Source organism: Hoplias malabaricus, chromosome 3, assembly GCF_029633855.1.
Source record: "Hoplias malabaricus isolate fHopMal1 chromosome 3, fHopMal1.hap1, whole genome shotgun sequence".
In the NCBI taxonomy this organism is placed as follows: domain Eukaryota; kingdom Metazoa; phylum Chordata; class Actinopteri; order Characiformes; family Erythrinidae; genus Hoplias; species Hoplias malabaricus.
The window spans coordinates 36,433,924-36,454,465 of record NC_089802.1 but is presented as its reverse complement, the minus strand read 5'-3'; the positions used below and the strand labels follow the sequence as shown (position 1 = coordinate 36,454,465).

Sequence of the window (20,542 nt, the reverse complement as noted above, 5' to 3'; positions counted from 1 at the left end):
TAAGGCTTGGTTGTTCATTGTACATGTGACTTTGTTAAGGTGGAACAACGTGTGGAGCCAGCCAGAAAGGCCGCCCAGATAATTCATAAAAAGCTGACCAGTTGCCTTCAGAGTCAACAAGGCCTGGATTCAGACAAACGCATGGTAATTTTCTTCCGTATTTAGAATTTATATTACATAAGATTCTGATTTCATCACTGGTAAAAACAGGTTTTAGTATTAAATGTATTATGTTAAATGTTTACAATTAAACAGAAATCTACTGATTGGTTGTAAATTTAAATTGTAATTTGTAATTACATTATTACAAATGTAATTACATTTTACATCAATCCTTTGATGTAAAATTTGTAATTACATTAATCTCCAAGCTCCAACAGAAACTCTTCAAACGTGTCATTTAGTGTCAGCCCCAGTAAAAAATTTTTACTCAAATAATGGTGATGAAAATATATTGGGGATTATCCTATATGAAGTATGTATGCTAAAAAAGTATTAGACAAAAAGGAGATATGAGATATCAATTTGAAATTCAAAGAAATTCTAAGACTATTATATTTATTTAACATGCAGATGAATTGGAATGCCATTTTTGGAAATATTCATGCACAATGCATAATTTCATTGTTTAAAAATCTACAGAAATATATTCTTTCCTGTAAAACATTTCCTGTTTACATTTGATATTTTTGCACAACTTGCTTTAAATCTTCAATACATACAAACACATTTGATTACATTTTAAAATATCATTTACTTTGCCTTTTTTCTTCTGTATACTGTCTTACAGAAAAAACTTCCCCTCATGATGCTCTCTGTCAGTATGGCTGAGAGCTTTAAAGATTTTGATGCTGATTCTTCTATGCGGTAAGATTTTTTATTGATATATACATAACTTATATCTTTACTCACTGATACCTTTTAGTTCATGATCTTGCACTTCCATCAGAACAAACAAACAATGTTTTAAATATTCTAGATATTTTCATAAATTCAAGTACAGTGGACCCCCGCCCCCCACACACACACATTCTTGTACACTTTATATTTGGGAGAGAAATAAATGTGTAGTGCCATATGCATGAGAAAGTGGCAAAAGAAACCATTATTTTTACTTTATTATAATATCTCAGTGTAGTTGCAATCTCTTAATTTGCTGAGTAAAACTTCAGGGCTTTAGCATCAGACATTAAGAACATGAATGCTAGAGCTTGTGGCTCAAAAAATGAGACATGATCTCTCTCTCGCTCTCACTCTCTTTGTGTGTGTATGTTTGTATCCAGAGAGAACGAGAAAATATTAGTTTTGATATTTAATATTTTTCACCATAAATAAAATGTAATATACCTTTTGAACTCAACAGTACTTCAGAACTTATGTTACTAAGTTCTGTATAAAATATATATACAATTCTGTGCAGAAGTCTTAGGCACCTAAGATAATCATATATTTTTATATATATATATATATATATATATTGGGGTGGCACGGTGGCAGCAGCAGGTAGTGTCACACAGCTCCAGGGGCCTGGAGGTTGTGGGTTCGATTCCCGCTCCGGGTGACTGTCTGTGAGGAGTTGGTGTGTTCTCCCCGTGTCCGCGTGGGTTTCCTCAGGGTGCTCCGGTTTCCTCCCACAGTCCAAAAACACACGTTGCAGGTGGATTGGCGACTCGAAAGTGTCCGTAGGTGTGCGTGTGTGAGTGAATGTGTGTGTGTCTGTGTTGCCCTGTGAAGGACTGGCGTCCCCTCCAGGGTGTATTCCCGCCTAGCGCCCAATGATTCCAGGTAGGCTCTGGACCGCCCGCATCCCTAAATTGGATAAGCGGTTACAGATAATGGATGGATATATATATATATTTAAACTAATGTCTTCTCAGTAAGTGTGGTGCTTGTATAAAGTTATATATAATGACAGTAAATATAAAATAATAAAACAAATAAGAAATAAGATTTTTTTTTCTATAAAGCAGTATGTGTGAGTTTGAAGAACAGTGTTTTGTTCAGATTCTCCTTGATTGCATGAATTTGTTAAATCAACAGCACACGTTATTTAAAATTATTATTTATTAATCAACAAAACTAGGTATTGGATGATAACCACAAATAATATGGACTGCCACAAGGAGAGATTTGGACAAAGTTAAACCAACAAATTCACACACAGAATATCACACTTGCTGGAATAATGTTGTTTGGTTTTATTCTAATGTTGGGTGTTATTTGTTGTTTTTATGTCAGGTTTTAGCAAATAAACACTTACAGCTCAGATAAATAGCTTTATAAATCTCATAATCTTTGATGCCTAAAACTATTGCACATTACAGTATATATGTATGTGAGGAAGCTTTGGCCATATTTGTATAATGATTAATTTTTCCATTCTCTTAGCTTCACTGATGCTTCAGGACAACTTATGTTAGTGTGTGTTGCGCTGGTACGAGTGGATCAGTCTCATCAGTGCTGCTGGAATTTTTAATCCCTGCCCACTAGTTAGACACACCTACCTCATTGTAGATGTAAAATCAGAGACAGTAGCTCATGTCACTGCACAGTTTGTGTGGGTCGTCAGCTTGGGATGATGTCGACTTGAGATATTTGGTCGGTGGACTATTCTCAGTCCAGCAGTGACACTGAGGGGTAAATCAAATCCAACAGCCCTGTGTCTGATACATTTGTACCAGCAAAGCACACACTAACACCACTACCATGTCAGTGTCACTGCAGCACTGAGAATGATCCTCTGTTGAATCATACCTCCACTGAAAATCATACCTGCTCTGTTGGGGTCCTCTTGGAGGTCCCGAGTACTGAAGAACAGGGTAAAAGCAAGCAAGCAGTGTATGTAGAGCAACAGATGGAATACACTCTGTAATTGTAGAACTAATTGTAGAACTACAAATCTCTCCTGTGGACAGTGAAGCTGACAGAATGAAGACATAGTGTAGATATGGACATGGTCATAATGCTGATCAGTGTGTGTCTGTGACTGTGTCTTTGCCTGTGGTTGGGTGTGATTGTGTGCGTGCGTGTGTGTTTGGGGAGGGGGCTTAAGCACCAAAAATTGATAATAATATATATGTTGCCTCGGGTGCTCACCAACTTCAACTTCTATCAAGGGCTATCGTAACAATCCCAACCCTTTAATCTAAATAGCACCACAATGACTCAATTCTAATTTTCTCCCATCCCTGAAAGAGCCTCACTGAATGAGGGGAGACAGCACAGAAGTAGGAGCAAGATTTATACACTTTATTAAATAATAAAATGATCTAAAAAGTTTGTTAGCCTAAAGCATCGATAAATAATCCACAAGAGAAAACAAACCCATGAAAAAAAATAAACTCAAATCACAAATGGCAATTATACAGGCTGGATCCAATCCCACAATAATGAATAAAGATAATAAATAAATGATCATCACCCCACACAAACACACATATATATAAAACCAAATAAAGCAAACAAAAAAACCCACTCCACACCAATTACCACAGTGCAGCTCAAAACTGCCACAATGATTAAAGCGATAAAACAAAAGGAAAATACAAGAATCAAAAAGAAAGAATAAAAACCCCTTGTGAATATTTTGGCCAATACCGCCCACTAATCGACTTTCTAGCAATATATTGTTAAAACACAATAGATCTATAAATACTTCTAAAAGACAAGGAATAACTATTCCAATGGCAAGGAAGACGTTAAGCTTTTAATAAGTCAAATAACCCAGAATAATAAAAAACTACACAAAAAAATAAAAAAAAGATTCGAGGAAGGAAAACAGTGGCTGGTACAGCCACACAGCGACCTTCACACGCTTCAGTAACCACAACTAGGCAATCCTCCACTGGTTATGAGCTTCCATCTGGCACCGAGGTCTTTTAACTGTGTCTCGTGTACACGTTCCAATCACACCCTTCCCAATGTAATCAGCTAACTGCAGTATGTTTGTTGCACCCCGTAATAGCGTGCACACGTATTTCCAACACACCCCGCACCTTTATGGCTCTCGAGGGCTAATCAGCAATATCACGTCCCCAACCAGCAGTAAAAGTTCGCTGCAAGCATCCACCACGCTAAACAAACGCTACTGCGCAGGGCAATACATATAGGCACCTCCCCCGCAAATTAACACACATCATCCGACATCTGCCTCCACCTTGCAGGCCCAGGCACCAAAAAACACAGCACACCCAGAGCTCCCCCCACAGGAGGGAAAACTAAAGGTCCTACCTGTTACATCCCCCCCCACCAGTGACCACATCCCGTGGGCAGACCCTACAGCCAAGGCCTAAAAACATCCTGTATGGACACTACTGCCACATGGGGTGCAGTCTCCAACTCTCCTCTGTTACTGGAACCAACTACCGATCTTGGTAGGTGGAAGGGATTTGAGTGTTGCCCTGCTGTGCCCCGAGAAGATCGTCTAACAGTTTCAGAAGAACACCCTTCTCCAGGTGTCTGTTGCAACCCCATATTTTCACCCTTATTCCCCAGAGGGTCTACTGGTTCCTCCACAAAACACTGAGGTAGATCTTGATCTACCAAAGGGGCCCCCAGCTGATGTGTTGCCGAGGGTATTAGGGCACGGGTATCAGGAACGACTGAGGCTGTTCCTGAGGAACAACCACCATAGTTTCCAGTTCCTCCTCTACACCCCACTCCTCCGGGGACAAGTCTACATCTAGTTCTTGTGGAACTAACCGCACCGGTTGGTCAACTAAAGATGGACCTACAATGCGAACACCAACAGGGAGAGGTCACAACTCAGACCGGTGAATATTTAATTCCACCCTAAGGTCACTACACCGTCTTATCTTATATAATGTACCCACCTCATTCAAGCACCGCATCATATACCTCAGGGCCCCACTCGTCCTGAATCTTATGGCGCCCTTAGGGGTGATTACGGTGATATACCTGTGTCCCTCCTGGAAGGATGGGCAGAGGTTTGCTATGTCGTGCCCGATATGCTACAGCCGTCCTCATATGTTTCTCTGCATGAATTGGGAGGTGGGGCTTTCGCCCAAACATCAGCTCATATGGTGAATATTTCGTGGACTGATGAATTGTGGTATTATAGGCAAACAAAACCGTGGACAAATGCTGAGGCCATCACCTCTTCTTTTCAGGGGGTAAAGTCCAAAGGAGGTCATACAAGGTGCGATTAAAACGTTCGCACTGACCATTCCCTTCTGGATAATATGGACTAGTCCGACTCTTCTTAATTTCATAAAGCTGACAAAGGCGTTTCAATAGTGTACTCTCAAAATTCCTACCCTGGTCTGAGTGGATCCTCTTTGGAACCCCATAAGTGTAGAACCACTTTTCAACCAGGATCTTAACCACCGTACTAGCCTTTTGATCCCATGTTGGGTAGGCCTGAGCAAATTTTGAGAACACGTCAGTAACAATTAGTAAGTTTTCTCTCCCATCACTCGATTTCTCGAGCACCGTAAAATCAATGGCCAATATTTCTAATGGTTGAGACGCCGACAAAGTACCCAGAAAAGTACACACCCTTGGTCGTACTGCCTTTGCAGCAAGACACCGCTGACACTCATTACACCACTTTTCTATATCTTGACGCATAAAGGGCCAGTAACATCTTGCCTGTATTAAACTTTATGTTCGCTCTACCCCTTGATGACCATGGTCATCATGGAGTGCTCTAAGCACCTCCTCTTGCAAAACTACTGGCAATAAAAGCTGTAGTCATTCTGTAAACTCAACTGGGACAGAGGATACACGATACAAGATTCCCTCCTGCTCTCTAATATGTCTCCACTGGCGTAACAACTCCAAAACTTCTCCACTCAACTGGGCCCGCTCTGCCCTAGAGGGAGCTTGCCCATGCCTCCAATATGACAAGAAACTCTTGAATGTTGGATCCTCCGATTGGAGGATGGACAAGTCTGCTTTACTACGAGCTGGAACGGCATCCACCACTTCTGTAGAGACCGTTACCAAACATCGACCTTGGATTTCAGTTGGAACTGTAATGCCAGGAGCCACTTCTGCCAACCTAACAGAATTGGATGGAAGCGGCAACCGTGACAAAGCGTCAGCATTCCTATTTTCAGTACCAGAACGATAAAGTACTTTAAAATCAAACAAGGCAAGCTGAGCCACCCAACGCTGCTCTACTGCCCCCAACTTAGCAGACTGCAAATAACACAATGGATTGTTATCTGTATAAACTACAAAAAACTTTCCCAAGAGATATTCCCTAAATTTCTCTGTTATTGCCCACTTTAGAGCTAACAGCTCTAATTTCATAGCACTGTAGTTGGTCATGTTCCTTTCGGTAGGTCTCAACCCACGACTGGCATAAGCAATTGGCTTCCTCCCTTCCTCATGTTCTTGTGACAGCACAGCACCTAACCCCAAGGAACTAGCATCTACTTCCAGGACAAACGGCTTAGAGAAATCTTCATACCCCAAAACTGGAGCGGTAATGAGTTTTGACTTCAAGTCTTGAAAAGCCTGCACACAGTTTTCATCCCAATAATCCTGCAGGGACCCACCAGAGTGTGGTTGTCTATTCTTCTTTGGTTGTAACTTGGCAACTAAGCAATGCAACGGCGCTGCACTCTTAGCAAACCCCTCCACAAAACGCCTATAATACGAGGCAAAACCCAAGAATGAACGTAGCTGTGCAAGGATAGATGGTACCTTCCACTCTGCAACTATGGCAATCTTCTCAGGGTCAGTGGACACTCCTCCAGCAGAGAGAACATGACCCAAATATTTAACTTGTGTTTGAAAAAAATGACACTTGCTCAAATTTACTTTGAGACCATTTTGCTGCAATCGTTCAAAGACCAACCCCAAATGTTTTATTTGCTCTGCAAAAGAAGAAGAAAACACCACAACATCATCCAAATACAAAAGAAGGGACTGGAACCGTTGGTCCACAAAAATACGCTCCATTAGCCTCTGAAAAGTTCCAGGAGCGTTACACAGGCCAAACAGCATACATTTAAACTCAAATAACCCAAACGGGGTACAAAATGCAGTCTTGGCCTGGTCCTTCTCTGCCACAGGAACCTGGTTATAACCACTAGCAAGATCCAATGTTGAAAACAATTTTGCTCCAGTCAGCGCCTCCAAAGAGTCCTCAATTCTTGGGAGAGGAAATGCATCTTTTTGGGTTTTAGCGTTGAGCTGACGATAATCTACACAAAGGCGTATGGTCCCATCTTTCTTTTGAACCACAACAATAGGGGAAGAGTAGGGGCTGCAACTTGGCACCACTATACCCTGTTCCACCAGTTCCTGTATATGAGCTTTCACCAAACTATATTGCAAAGGAGGAAGGCGGCGATAACGCTGCCGAACTGGGACACTAATAAGGGGATCTCGTGCTCCACCAAGGTAGTACATCCCAAGTCTCCCCCATCACGACTGAATATGGCAGCATACCTACCTAACAGGGACCTTGCTTCTTGGTCCTCCTCTACACTCAACTTAGGTCAAGACAGTCTCTAAACCCACTTCTAATGACTGACTTAACTCTATAGATTGTATGTATGCTACAGGGCCCTGTTGATCACCTTGTTCAAAAAAACAAACTGGCCGATTTACTGGGTTTACGCTCGCCATACAGGCCTCCCCAAGTATGACCTTGGGCTTCAGCCACCGATCCTCCTGACCAACATTAACCACAGGGACCATCACCTTACCCTTTCGAATAGGCAGAAATGCAGTAGGCACTAACAACCCGGAAGGAAGGCCCTCTCCTGAATCTGAAGGTTCTAATAAAACAGCCCGTACACAAGAAACCACTTCCTGTCGACAAACAGCGGGGACCAGTGTTAACGTACCAGCTGAAATACGCACCGCTGGGCCTCGAGGTACCACTACTGGCCCCAGGTGTCCAGAACCAGCTAACCGTTCTAATAATTGGCACTCGGAAAGGACTGCTCTCCAGCCTTTTGGAGCAGTCTGAACTACGGGAGACCAAAATAATTGATTCCCATGCAAATTAAACAATTCCTTGTAACAACTCCCCAAAACATTCATCCCCAAAATACCAGGTACTTCCATCTTTTTCTGCTGGGAAAATGCATCCTCTGGATCCTTCACTATCAAAATTCCCATTTGAGGCAAAACCCTTCCCAAAACTTCTATATCTAATTCTACATAACCACAATATGGAATGTCCAACCCATTTGCTGCTTTATCTACACGACTGAAGTTGGTCCTGCACTCTAGACTTAAGGTGTGCCTGGAAAAACCCTTCAGTAACGGTGGTCACCATTGAACCAGTGTCCAACAGTGACGGTACTAACACCCCTTCTACCACTACATTAACGTCAGGTCACTGGCCTACCAGTCTAGAACCATCGCTAAAACAAGTATGTACACTAGAGCCCTCTGATCCCACTCCCAGTGTGTGGCTCTCCACACGGGAGGGGGTTAGTTTCCCTGTGGCTGTCTCGAAACACTAACAGCTGTCATCGATTGCTCGGGCGTAACCCTCTCCCCTTGTGGGCACAAATGGACGCTCTACTACACCTGGGCAGTGCCTAGCAATATGTCCCGGCCTATCACAACGCCTACAAATAGGTTTACCGTCAGCCGCAAACCACAGTTGTTTATGCTGGTAACTTCCAGGCCCAGCCCCACATCCTAATGATGGACTACCCGCTAGCTGTTTTAAGATAACATCTAGTTGTGCCTGTTGCTTACGTAAGCACTCCTTCACTTCTGCTAAGTCCCCAGGAGTAATAGTGGTAGTAGTTTGCAAATTATTTACTACCTCCCATTGGGAATTACAAGACAAGGCCCTCCCCCGAACCTGGCTTACTCACTCCCCTTCAGCTGTCCTACGCAATGCTTCTCCTCGAATTACCAAGAAAGAGGCTGTAGGCACATCCCGAACAATCCGCTTCAACTCCCTGCGGAGCATGCCATCTCTAACATACTCTATAAACTGGTCCCTTACCAGAACATCAGAATTAGGGACAGCCTCAGGGTTCTTCTGTTTAACCACCACCATCAGAGAAAGGAGTGCGTGCGAGAACTCTCGCAAGGTCTCTCCGTCCCGTTGCCAGCGCTGAAAAAACTGTTTTTGTGCCTCTATATAAGATTGTGAACACCCGAATATCTCCAATAAGATCTTAATAATACGCTCTGGCTCACTACGGTCTGCTAAAGGACGAAATTTAATTTCTACCTTAGCCTCCCCATCGAGTAGGTCAAAAAGAAACAAAGCTTGCTCCGCTACCGTCATATGCCTGCTATTTAATCACCGACGAGCCTCCTCCACCCACTCTTCTATAGGTAAGGTATCCTGTGCAACATTACCAGAGAACCGCAGGCACTTTCGCTCACGGGGAACATACACATAACGCTCCATTACCCTGGTGGTGGTGGTCAAAGAATCAGCCCCTCCACTCGGTGCTGACTGACCTGAAGTCCCTGGCAATCTTTGACGGAGGCTAGCATTATCGGCCTGAAGCTGCTGTACCTGCTCTGTCAAAGCCCTGAGCTGCTCTTGCCAATCTTCCATAGCCCTGGTCCTAGCGTGTGCACACAAACAAAATCATAAACAGAATCACAACCACTCTTCTGGATCAAATTTTCAACCAGCCACTGTTTTCCCAACAACAAAAATGAACATCCAACCTTGCTCCTAACTTCTTCCCAGTACTGCCTCTGTAAAAATATCCTGCCGACTATGCCAGATGTTGCCTCGGGTGCTCACCAACTTCAACTTCTATCAAGGGCTATCGTAACAATCCCAACCCTTTAACCTAAATAGCACCACAATGACTCAATTCTAATTTTCTCCCATCCCCGAAAGAGCCTCACTGAATGAGGGGAGACAGCACAGAAGTAGGAGCAAGATTTACACACTTTATTAAATAATAAAATGATCTAAAAAGTTCGTTAGCAGAAAGCATCGATAAATAATCCACAAGAGAAAACAAACCCATGAAAAAAAATAAACTCAAATCACAAATGGCAATTATACAGGCTGGATCCAATCCCACAATAATGAATAAAGATAATAAATAAATGATCATCACCCCACACAAACACACACATATATAAAACCAAATAAAGCAAACAAAAAAACCCACTCCACACCAATTACCACAGTGCAGCTCAAAACTGCCACAATGATTAAAGCGATAAAACAAAAGGAAAATACCCAATAAGGAAAATACAAGAATCAAAAAGAAAGAATAAAAACCCCTTGTGAATATTTTGGCCAATACCGCCCACTAATCGACTTTCTAGCAATATATTGTTAAAACACAATAGATCTATAAATACTTCTAAAAGACAAGGAATAACTATTCCAATGGCAAGGAAGACGTTAAGCTTTTAATAAGTCAAATAACCCATAATAATAAAAAACTACACAAAAAAATAAAAAAAAGATTCGAGGAAGGAAAACAGTGGCTGATACAGCCACACAGCGACCTTCACACGCTTCAGTAACCACAACTAGGCAATCCTCCACTGGTTATGAGCTTCCATCTGGCACCGAGGTCTTTTAACTGCGTCCCGTGTACACGTTCCAATCACACCCTTCCCAATGTAATCAGCTAACTGCAGTATGTTTGTTGCACCCCGTAATAGCGTGCACACGTATTTCCAACACACCCCGCACCTTTATGGCTCTCGAGGGCTACTCAGCAATATCACGTCCCCAACCAGCAGTAAAAGTTCGCTGCAAGCATCCACCACGCTAAACAAACGCTACTGCGCAGGGCAATACATATAGGCACCTCCCCCGCAAATTAACACACGTCATCCGACATCTGCCTCCACCTTGCAGGCCCAGGCACCAAAAAAACACAGCACACCAAGAGCTCCCCCCACAGGAGGGAAAATTCATGCAACACTACAGGTCCTACCTGTTACATATATAAATAATAAATTAAATATCATATATAATTTTATGCAACTGCAACATTATTGAGTATTTTTGTATGTGCAGCATTTCTGAGTGTGAGCGCTGTTGGTCTCTCAGTGTGTGTATGGGAAATGCAGAGAGAGTGGGGGGAGAGGTGGTATGGTGAGTGTGATGGAGATTCTAACAGAACAGACTGGACATATGTGAAATCAACAGAATCATAAGAACCTGAATTTTAACCCCCTGGCGTCTGAGGCCTTTCAGCCATGTCCAAGTTGATTTCACATGCCTTGACATTTTAACAAATTTCACCTACCTAAAAAAGTTTGTTCCCAAAATATTACACATGCTAATATTCAGCACAAACCCAGCAACAAAATGTGAAATAAGTAGGTATGTCTTTTGTCTTTTTATTTTGGTGTAAATTAACTCTAAACTAGGACCTCCCAAAAACATTTTTCAAATGTAATGGTATATAGTGAAAAAACAGATTGTGAACATTTATGACATTTTCTTTTGAGCTCTACGCAGTGTTTACAGCGGTCTGATATTTTATTTAGTTTTTCTTCTATATTGCTATGTATCTGACATGACACTGTATATCTCTATACCTGTGCTTCACATATTGACAATTCATGAGATAGGTGTGAAACACAGGTGAGAAATCCCCTCCCCACTGTCAAATATAATGGTCCATTAGCCCTCACCACATCAGTAAGAACAACTTAATCATTTGGTTATAAATGGTCATATTTTAGTTATTTAGCAAAGAAACAGACTGTTTGGAAGCAGCAGAGAGCATCCAAACTTTATTACAAGCCATTTTTCCTCTATCAGCAGAGCTCTGCGCATTTACAAAAAAATTTACTGTCTGCTTCACAAATTCCATCACTGGAATGTACTACTAAACTAGTGTAGAGTTGAAGCTAACCAGCACCAAACATGCTTAAGAATAACAAGTCAAATATATTTCACTTACTCATCACAAAATGAAGCCATTCCTCCTCAGGCAGCTGAAAAGCTTGACTACACCACCTTGGAGCTCTGAGCTCAGTGCAAAAACAGGCAATGTGCTTATGTTTATATGACAAAAATGGGCATATCCACACATTGTGTGTAATCCTCCAATAATAGCATCTGGATTCGCATGCTATTATCATATGAATATGACTGGGTGGGCCATCAAGGGTTGTGGTCTGAGTTTCAGAGAAAGACATGCTTCTTACTTCTCTTTCTATAACTACACACAACAAAAAATAAATTTCTTTTCAACATCCATATATTTGAAAACGATCAAATTATCAAGTTCTGATTTATCCTGCTGGCTGGAACACAAACTCCAGAGGGTTAATAATGATCAAAAAAACATGCTGAAATTTCATCTCTATGTGACTCCAGGCTGTGCTTAAAAACAGCTGAGCATCTTGCCTTTTAAGTATTACACATATACAGCTGTAAGTCTAAAATGTCTTAACAATATATTATGAAAATTCACAAGATAGATAGATAGATAGATAGATAGATAGATCTTTATTGTCACATACAAAGTTATACAAGTACAACATTGCAGCGAAATTAGCTTCCGTCTGTACACTCACATAAACAGGGGTTAGGTGTGTGCAACAGACGCGACCGCAGCAGGTTACCCGCACCATCGTAAGCTCCTTTCCCATGGGCTTCTGAAAATCTCTTTTTGGTGTTACCACTTCTGCCACCGTCAGGTGAAAGAAAAACCTGCCAAGTGCCAGTGGGCCACTAATGATGTATTCTTAAAAGTGATGCAGCGGACCAATTAATATCTTATAGCGGGCCCCATTTGGCTGGACTTTGAACACACCTGCTCTAGGCCTTACTGTTTAGGCTGGAAAATTTGTTTTAAGGCAGAAAAAGAATAATCTGGAATAAGAATAAATATCCCAACAGGCACAATAGGGTTCCTGCCACTGTAGTGCTCGGGCCCCTAATCATAATAAAAAGAAGATAAGGAATAACAATATAGTGCTTTTCAAACACTACAATGACTGATTTTGACAGTGTTTTCATGGTTTGTTATTGTGTATACGGTTAGTCAAAGAGTTTCCGTTTTTATGTGAAGCCCTGTGTATTTAGATTCTATAACAATGACTGTCATGAGAATTTGCTTCAGCTTTTTGAGATTAGTGAAGTAAAAAAGAGCTCCAGGTTTCCTAACCACATCTGGTCCTGATTCTACAGGAAAGTTCTGGAAATGTGCTGTTTTATGCAAAATTTTTTGGCACAAACTTTGGCAGACTTTGAGATGAAGCTGGAAAAAGATGTCCTGGAGCCTCTAAATAAACTTAGTGAGGTAACAGCATAAAAAAAATAAACAATCATATTTCACCTATATCAACAAGAAACAAATAATTATATTTTTTATTTTCTCTCTAACTAGGAAGACCTTCCTGAGATTTTGAGGAACAAGAAGCAGTTTGCTAAGCTCACGACAGACTGGCACACTGCACGTATCAGGTAGATTTGCTTCAAGTCATTACCAGATATACGTTCTGGTGCTGTTAAATAGGACTGTAAATTTGTTAGGAAAGCACAATATGAGTAAATTAGGATTTTTTTGCATAATTTTTCAGTACATTATAGTCACAATTAAAGTCAACCTAATTTTGTTATTTTAGTAGGATTCTGGAATTTATCATGTACTGCATGAAAAAATCTTATTGATATTATAAATTTCTGGGTTACTATGCGTGTGTGAAATGTCTGCTGCACTTCTGCCGTTTTTGTCCCAAACAGCTTTTATAAAATTGTGTGAAGAGGGCTACGCATGCGCAGAACATACACTCCACAGTATTGTGTGATGTCATGAGATTACCTGTCTGAATGAGAACAGAAAATATTTTTCTTATTGTTAAAGAAACACAAAGTAAGATTTCGCTCCTGGGCTACTCTTTTGGTTGCAGAGTGAAATTCACTTTTAAGCTAGAGATATACTGTATCTATTTTAACTATGGGTTTGCATACACATGATGGCTGCCATGTCTATCCTGCATCTGTTTGGTGTGTCAGTTGTGCACCTCCTCAGAAATGCTATGAGTATGCAAGGTGCAGCACACACAAGAACGGTTTAGCCAGTGAAGCAATCAACAGCATCAAAATGGTGAAAAGTTTTGAAGATGGCTGTCAGAGCCAAAGCCCAATGACCCATGTCTTTCTCTGGTCTGCCGTCTAGTGAAAGCTTCCAGTTACAAGCGTTGCACACAGGCAAGTACATTAACATGCAGATGATCTGCATGGACACAAGGTCAAACCACAAGTATATATCTAGCCTTACAACACGGTCCTAAAATCAAGATGCAGGGTGTTGTTTCCAACCCTACACCAAATGTTATGTAGTGTATTTTAAAAGTTCTAAGATCAGAGTAGCAATGACAAAAGCTTCTTGTTAGTGTGTGTTGCACTGGTATGATTGGATCAGACTCAGCAGTGCTGCTGGAGTTTTAAAAACCCTCAGTGTCGCTGCTGGACTGAAAATAGTCCACCAACAAAAAGCATCCATCCAACAGTGTCCTGTGTCCACAGATGAAGGACTAGAGCAGGAATCAGGTATAGGCGGACTGTGGTCAGGGTCTGGACCCAGACACTGTCCTATCCGGACCTGGAGCTGTAACTGATGAACTATTAAGAGCTGTTTAATTTTAAACAGAGTGTTTATTTTAAGCGGTATGACTCTTCTAGTCATTACAGTTCAGGTTTAGCGCTCCAGGAAATTACAAGACTAATGTGGTTTCTTAAATACCGATGATGTGAAGATGTTGAAGGAAGTCTCCACTGACATATGAAAATAAAGAACAGCATCAAATCAAGCACTTTGAGCTGTTTCAGCCAATACTCCTCTCCGTAACAGCTGTAAATACCCACTTAAATAGGGGGTTGTTTTTCGACCACTCATTTGAAAATTATCTCACTCCTTTGTTACTAAAAGAGAGGAACTTCCCACCTCCTCTTTCTCAACTCAGGAAAGGGCCTTATATCTGAACATTCTATATGTTGGTGAACAAAAGGTGAAAGAAGCCCAGAAAAACAACCTCTAAACATTCCATAGGTTGAGGAACAATATGTGGAAGGAGCCCAGAAAAACATTATGTGAAACAAGCCCAGATATCACATATTTACCCCCTTTAAAGATCACACAGTATCTAAGAAAAACACGGTCATATTTGCAGTTATAACATACGAACAATTGCTCCGACACATTTCTTCCAACATGACTTTAGCAACACAGCAACTGTATGGAGTGCGAGAGCGAAAAAACCTATCATGCAGCTATCATTCCTGATATGTCTATCAAACAATCTAGACAGGAAAAATTCTCTCATGGTCCCTTAGTCTAAGTCCTCCCTTGAGGCGGGACTTACAGAACTCTTGAAAAAGGCCTGCGCAGTCTCCAGTTCAGTGCCATGAGAGTCAGCGAGAGTTGAGTCAGGCAGAGAATCAGTCGGAGAGAATAGCGAGCGAGAGAAGAATCAGCAACAGCAAGTTTGGGGTCAACCGCAACAGTAAGAGCGATAGCCTAAAGCCTAGCCTGAACAAAAAGGAGAATTGACTCAAAGATCTACAACGGCAATCCCCTCCTCTCAGAGAAGCTCGACTCCACCAAGAATATTTCAGAAAAGAACTGAATCCATTGTATTGTGCCTTCTTCAGAAAGCTTTATTGCTTCACAAAAACTTACACTCTAGAACTGTAAACTTGTAAACTTGATTTTGGCCAAGCAAGTAGACCGCCATAGAGCAGTCCACAGATTAGAGATTACAAGAGATGCTTGGCCTTCATCCAGGATGCGCGCATCAATAGCTAAAATTGCCAGAGTAAGTGTCAACAAGCACAGCCAGCCCAAGACAAGAAATCCCGGTGTCTGCCAGGCTTGAGGAATCAATACTTCACCACCAGGACCAGCTACACTTGCAGAGCCCAGCAGACTGACCTGAGGAGTTATCCTCCTGGCCCCACCTGTCAGCAAGAGAGCAGACCACCCAAGAACATCTCCCTGGACCCGGGTTATTTGCTAAATAAATAACTAACTCTGCTACACACTAGTCATATTGTCAGAACTATTAGGAAACAAAGTATAATTGGCATCCACTTTTAAGTGCAAAGACACACATAGGCCACCTTATTTGGTCAAAGTATAATCAAGATATACAATATCATGTTTCAGCAATGTTAGTCGTGACTCTTGAGTATTTGACAAGTATTCAAAACCTCTTATAGTCTCAAAACCCTGTAAGGTGTAGATAATACTATCAGTGTGATCTGACAAAAATACCACACCATACCATGGGAATAATCCTATACCCTACTTCTCTCCCAGATTTATTCTGCAATGGTAAGCCTCCAGAATATGAAATTGTGCCAGTTCCTTTTTCTTTCTACTTCCCAAAATAGAAACAGATGGGACCTCATCAGATAATTTGTTGTCAGGTACCCTTCTGGACACCAAAAACATCATATGGAAGCTTCACTGTTGCCATATAACAGCATCCTGCCCACCCATATAGTATCACCAGAAACCCACCAAATATCATTAAAATTGACTGTAGTCATATTCCAGGCAAAATTTGATTGTGCACTATCAAAGTTCTACTGTTTTTGATGTGGTACCTAAAAAGTCACTTCATACAAGTCATCCCTATCTTTATTAGAAATTGCAGTTATCATATTTTCATGCTGATCAAGTAAATTCACATATGGTAACTCACTCAACCTAAAACTATTCAGTCTGTGTTTAACAGATGCACTGACAGTCGCATGGGAACAGTATTTGGATTGTTTATGCTTAATTGTGGTTATTAATTATTATTATGATGATGGTGATTATTATTATTATTAATTTAGATAATAGGCTTAATGTGACAGAGTATTTGCCAACCGATGGATACAGCGAATCTGTCTCCGTTGAAACAGAGGGTCCAGGACCGGGCTTGGTTCTGTCCTCCCCGTGGAGACTGCTGAGGATAGGCTTGCTGAGGAGGCATTCCCTCCTGGATGAACAGGCCGCTTCCCTCGTCCTTGGAGCGGGGTGACGTAGTTGGGATTCCCTGAGGGAAGGACTGCTGTTCTGGTTGGGTTTTCCCCGAAGAGGGCGTGTCTGAAGAGGCCTCGTCGATTAAGTTCAGACTTGGCATCTGAAAGTCCATGTAATCTCTATTTTATCTATTTACTAAACTCAGGGGTGATTCCTTATTCTGGCCTGCTTTGATCAGCCGTTAGTAAAAACACCTTGACTGGGCAATAAATGAAACAAAACAACAAATAGCAAACAAGTTAAATAGCTGACACTGACGGAGTTATTTCTAAAAAGACTTAAATATCTGATGCTCAGTATATCTAAATGTAACTCAATCCCAGAACTGATCAGAGCGTCCCCTGTTCAGTTCTCAGATGGTCCTTGGTTTTCTCTGTAAGATTTTAGCATCTTTCCTCAGAGTGAGCAGGAGTCTTTTCATTTCTTTCTCTGAGTGAGTTTGGGTCTGCCAGCATATGAGCTTAGTTATGGATTTTGTTCTCGCCCCCAGATTTTTTCATTCAAGTCTCCCGGACCCTTCTTACTCCGTTGATCTATTTCTCTTCTTTTTCGACTGGACTCTCTGATCTGCTGGCTGTCATTACACCCCAAGCTGAACACCTTGTCTCCAGGTCTCACTGCACTCCTCTTTTGCTCATCCAGCCTCTCCTGCACGTCTTCTTTTCTATGCCTGTCTGAAACCTACATGGATGTTCTTTTATGTACAGGGTGGGCCATTTATATGGATACACCTTAATAAAATGGGAATGGTTGGTGATATTAACTTCCTGTTTGTGGCACATTAGTATATGGGAGGGGGGAAACTTTTCAAGATGGGTCGGCCATTTTGGATCTAACTTTTGTTTTTGTCTTTCCCGGAAAATTAATCATCTTTCTCGGGATGCCTATTGCCTATTTTTTGTGAAAACACACTTCCATTCACATATTCATTCACCTTTAAATAAACATATATTCTGCTGAATCTCTGTGTTCTCTTCCCCGAACCTACATAGGCATGGGCTGGTTTCTGAGTTGCTGTAGCATACGGGATGCTTTTATTTGATTTGTTGTTATGTAGGCTGTGTCCGAAAACGTAGTGAAAACTCACATGATAGCACCCATTTATGCACTTCTCAAGCAAATGTCTGTGGAACAAAATCACAGCTTCCAGGAAATTAGGAAAACAACAGCATCCATAGATGTTCTTACCCAACTCAGGAGAGAACAGACTGGATTCACTTGAAGATTGTGTAAAATAGAAGAAAGAACGCCAACCTGCAACTCATGCTGAAATATCGAGCCTTCAGCAAAAGTTAATTGCCCTGGAGGATAGATCTTGTCGCAACAATCTGCGATTTCAAGGCTTTCCTGAGCACTGCAAAGGAAAAGATTCAGAAAAATTTCTTTCTGATATAATTCCTGAGATGTTTGGCCTGGAGTTTCTTTCTGGACTTGTGGTGGAGCAACAGGCCAAAGAGAATTCTCATCGCCAGGTTCCTTAACTGGAAGGATGAGTTAATAACAAATGAGGCAAGAAAAAAGGGTGAAATCCACTGGAACGGCAACCTCATTGGAATCTTCCAGGTTTACTCAAAGGACACCGCATCTGTGCGGAAGAGTTTCAGAGAATGCAAGAGACTTTTTCATCAATGCAAATTTCACCCGTTCAAATTTAAATATCCAGCCGTTCTCTACATTAACACAGCGGGAGGAGGTGAGCAGCGTTTAGAGAATGCTCGTGCAGCACTCGGTTTTATTTCATGCAGACTGTAGTTGAGCCTGCCCTCACCTGATGGAGTGGTGTGGTAAAAAAAACTGTGGGTTGGATATATAACGAATTCTGAGATGACAAGGTATTTCATTGCTGTTTATAAAAGATGACATTTACATGCTCTTTTTCATTAATATTTTATCTGTTAATTCATATTAATATGATTTGTTGTAAATCAGGGTTTTGTCTCTTGTTGTAACCCTGTACTGTAATGCTGTCAGTTATTGACTGTTGAGGGTTTTGTTTCATCTGCTTTTGGATAATGCAGTTACATTGCCAATATATGTTTTTTTTTTTCATAGTTACTTTAAGTGAGTCTGTGTTAAGACTTAACTTCAATTAGACTCACCTTCATTAATATTTTTGGAGGGCTGTTGAGTGGAGCTACGTAATTATACACAAAAGCTGTTAGTTTTGATGGTGATGTGATGTCCTTTTATGCTGCTGAAGGCTTGTAGCTCACAGACCTAGCCAGTGTTTTTTTTTTTTTGGGAGTGGGGGGGTGCAAAGTTTATGTCCCTTAGTGTTTTTTTTTTATCTAGGTTTGGTATTTTGATTTACTTTTTTATCATTTAATTGTGTTTTTTTCTGTTCATACCTCATTTACTGCTATTTATTATACTTTGTGTTTATTTTTATACTTACTCAAATGATAAAATACAGAGGTGGGAATTAAGTCATTCTAAGTGCGGTGAGCAAAAATATATGGATGGTCAATAGTTGGTCATTGTAATTTATAGTTTTAAATTATATGTCATTTCAATTTGGAAATTTACTTGGTCTGAGCATAGTCACATTGAATGTGAAGTGGATAAATCACCATATTAAAAGACAAAGTAATGTCTCTCCTGAAATCTAAGAAGTTGGATTTAGTTTTCTTACAAGAAACACATCTCACAGATAATGAGCGTAAAAAGCTTTGCAGAGACTGAGTGGGTAGTGTACTATCTTGCAAAGGCTCAACTAAGAGCCGGGGCTTAGCAATTCTTGTTAACAAACATCTAAAATATAAATGCATAAAAGAATTTAAAGATGGAAGGGGTGGGATTCTGCTACCTCAGGCTGAAATCCAGGGACAGATCTAACCCTAACCCTTGCAAATATATATGCACCCAACCTGGCTGAGCCAAATGTTTTAGGAGACCTGGATCATAATATAAATAGTATAGGGAATAATCCAATTATTTTAAGGAGCAATTTCAATCAGGTCTTGAATACAGTGCTTGACCGGAGCAAACCACCCATCTCTCAATGCACCCATATTTGTAGATCACAGCTGGTCCTCAAAGGTATTTGCAAAACTTTGGTTTTGGTGGATGTTTGACTCATCCTGAACCCTACCTCAAGGGACTGTTTTTTTCCCTCTCCCCATCAATTCTTCTCAAGAATTGACTTTTTGCTCACATCCAAAATGCTAATGCCCAGGATTCAATCTTGTACAATTGGAAAAAAAAATATGCTTCTGTGACACTTTGCATGCAACCATTTACCCCAACAATAAAGTCTTGTCTGTGGAGGGTAAATTCAACTCTTCTAATGGATGATGTATTTAGAATATCCCTTTGTACTGAGATTAGGATGTATTCATAGACCAATTTGTCTACAGCACCATCAGCAGCAGTGGCCTGGGAGGCACTTTTTTGAGGGGTCATATAATTCAAAACTGCATCTACAAGAAGTGATGTAGTGCTGTGAGACAGTTGGAATTAGAGTAGAGAATTAGTGATACAGAAGCCAAATTCAAAGAAGACATGTAATAAGCCATTGCTCTGTAAAGTAAAAAATTGAGTTTAATCATTTACTTTCACAAAAAGTTGAATTCTCGTTTTTTAGAGCCAGGCAGGGATATTTTGAGGAAGGC

At 40.9% G+C, this 20,542-nt stretch overlaps 1 protein-coding gene across 1 annotated transcript in view; it reads left to right on the top strand.

Moving 5' to 3' along the window:
• The window catches only part of sh3bp1 (SH3-domain binding protein 1), a 64,803-nt gene that overhangs the window by 4,407 nt on the left and 39,854 nt on the right, over nt 1–20,542 (top strand). The window contains exons 3-6 of the mRNA XM_066664690.1: nt 40–144; nt 791–867; nt 13,085–13,196; nt 13,284–13,360. Coding sequence (XP_066520787.1) covers nt 40–144; nt 791–867; nt 13,085–13,196; nt 13,284–13,360 — 371 coding nt within the window. The remainder of the gene's footprint in view (nt 1–39; nt 145–790; nt 868–13,084; nt 13,197–13,283; nt 13,361–20,542) is intronic.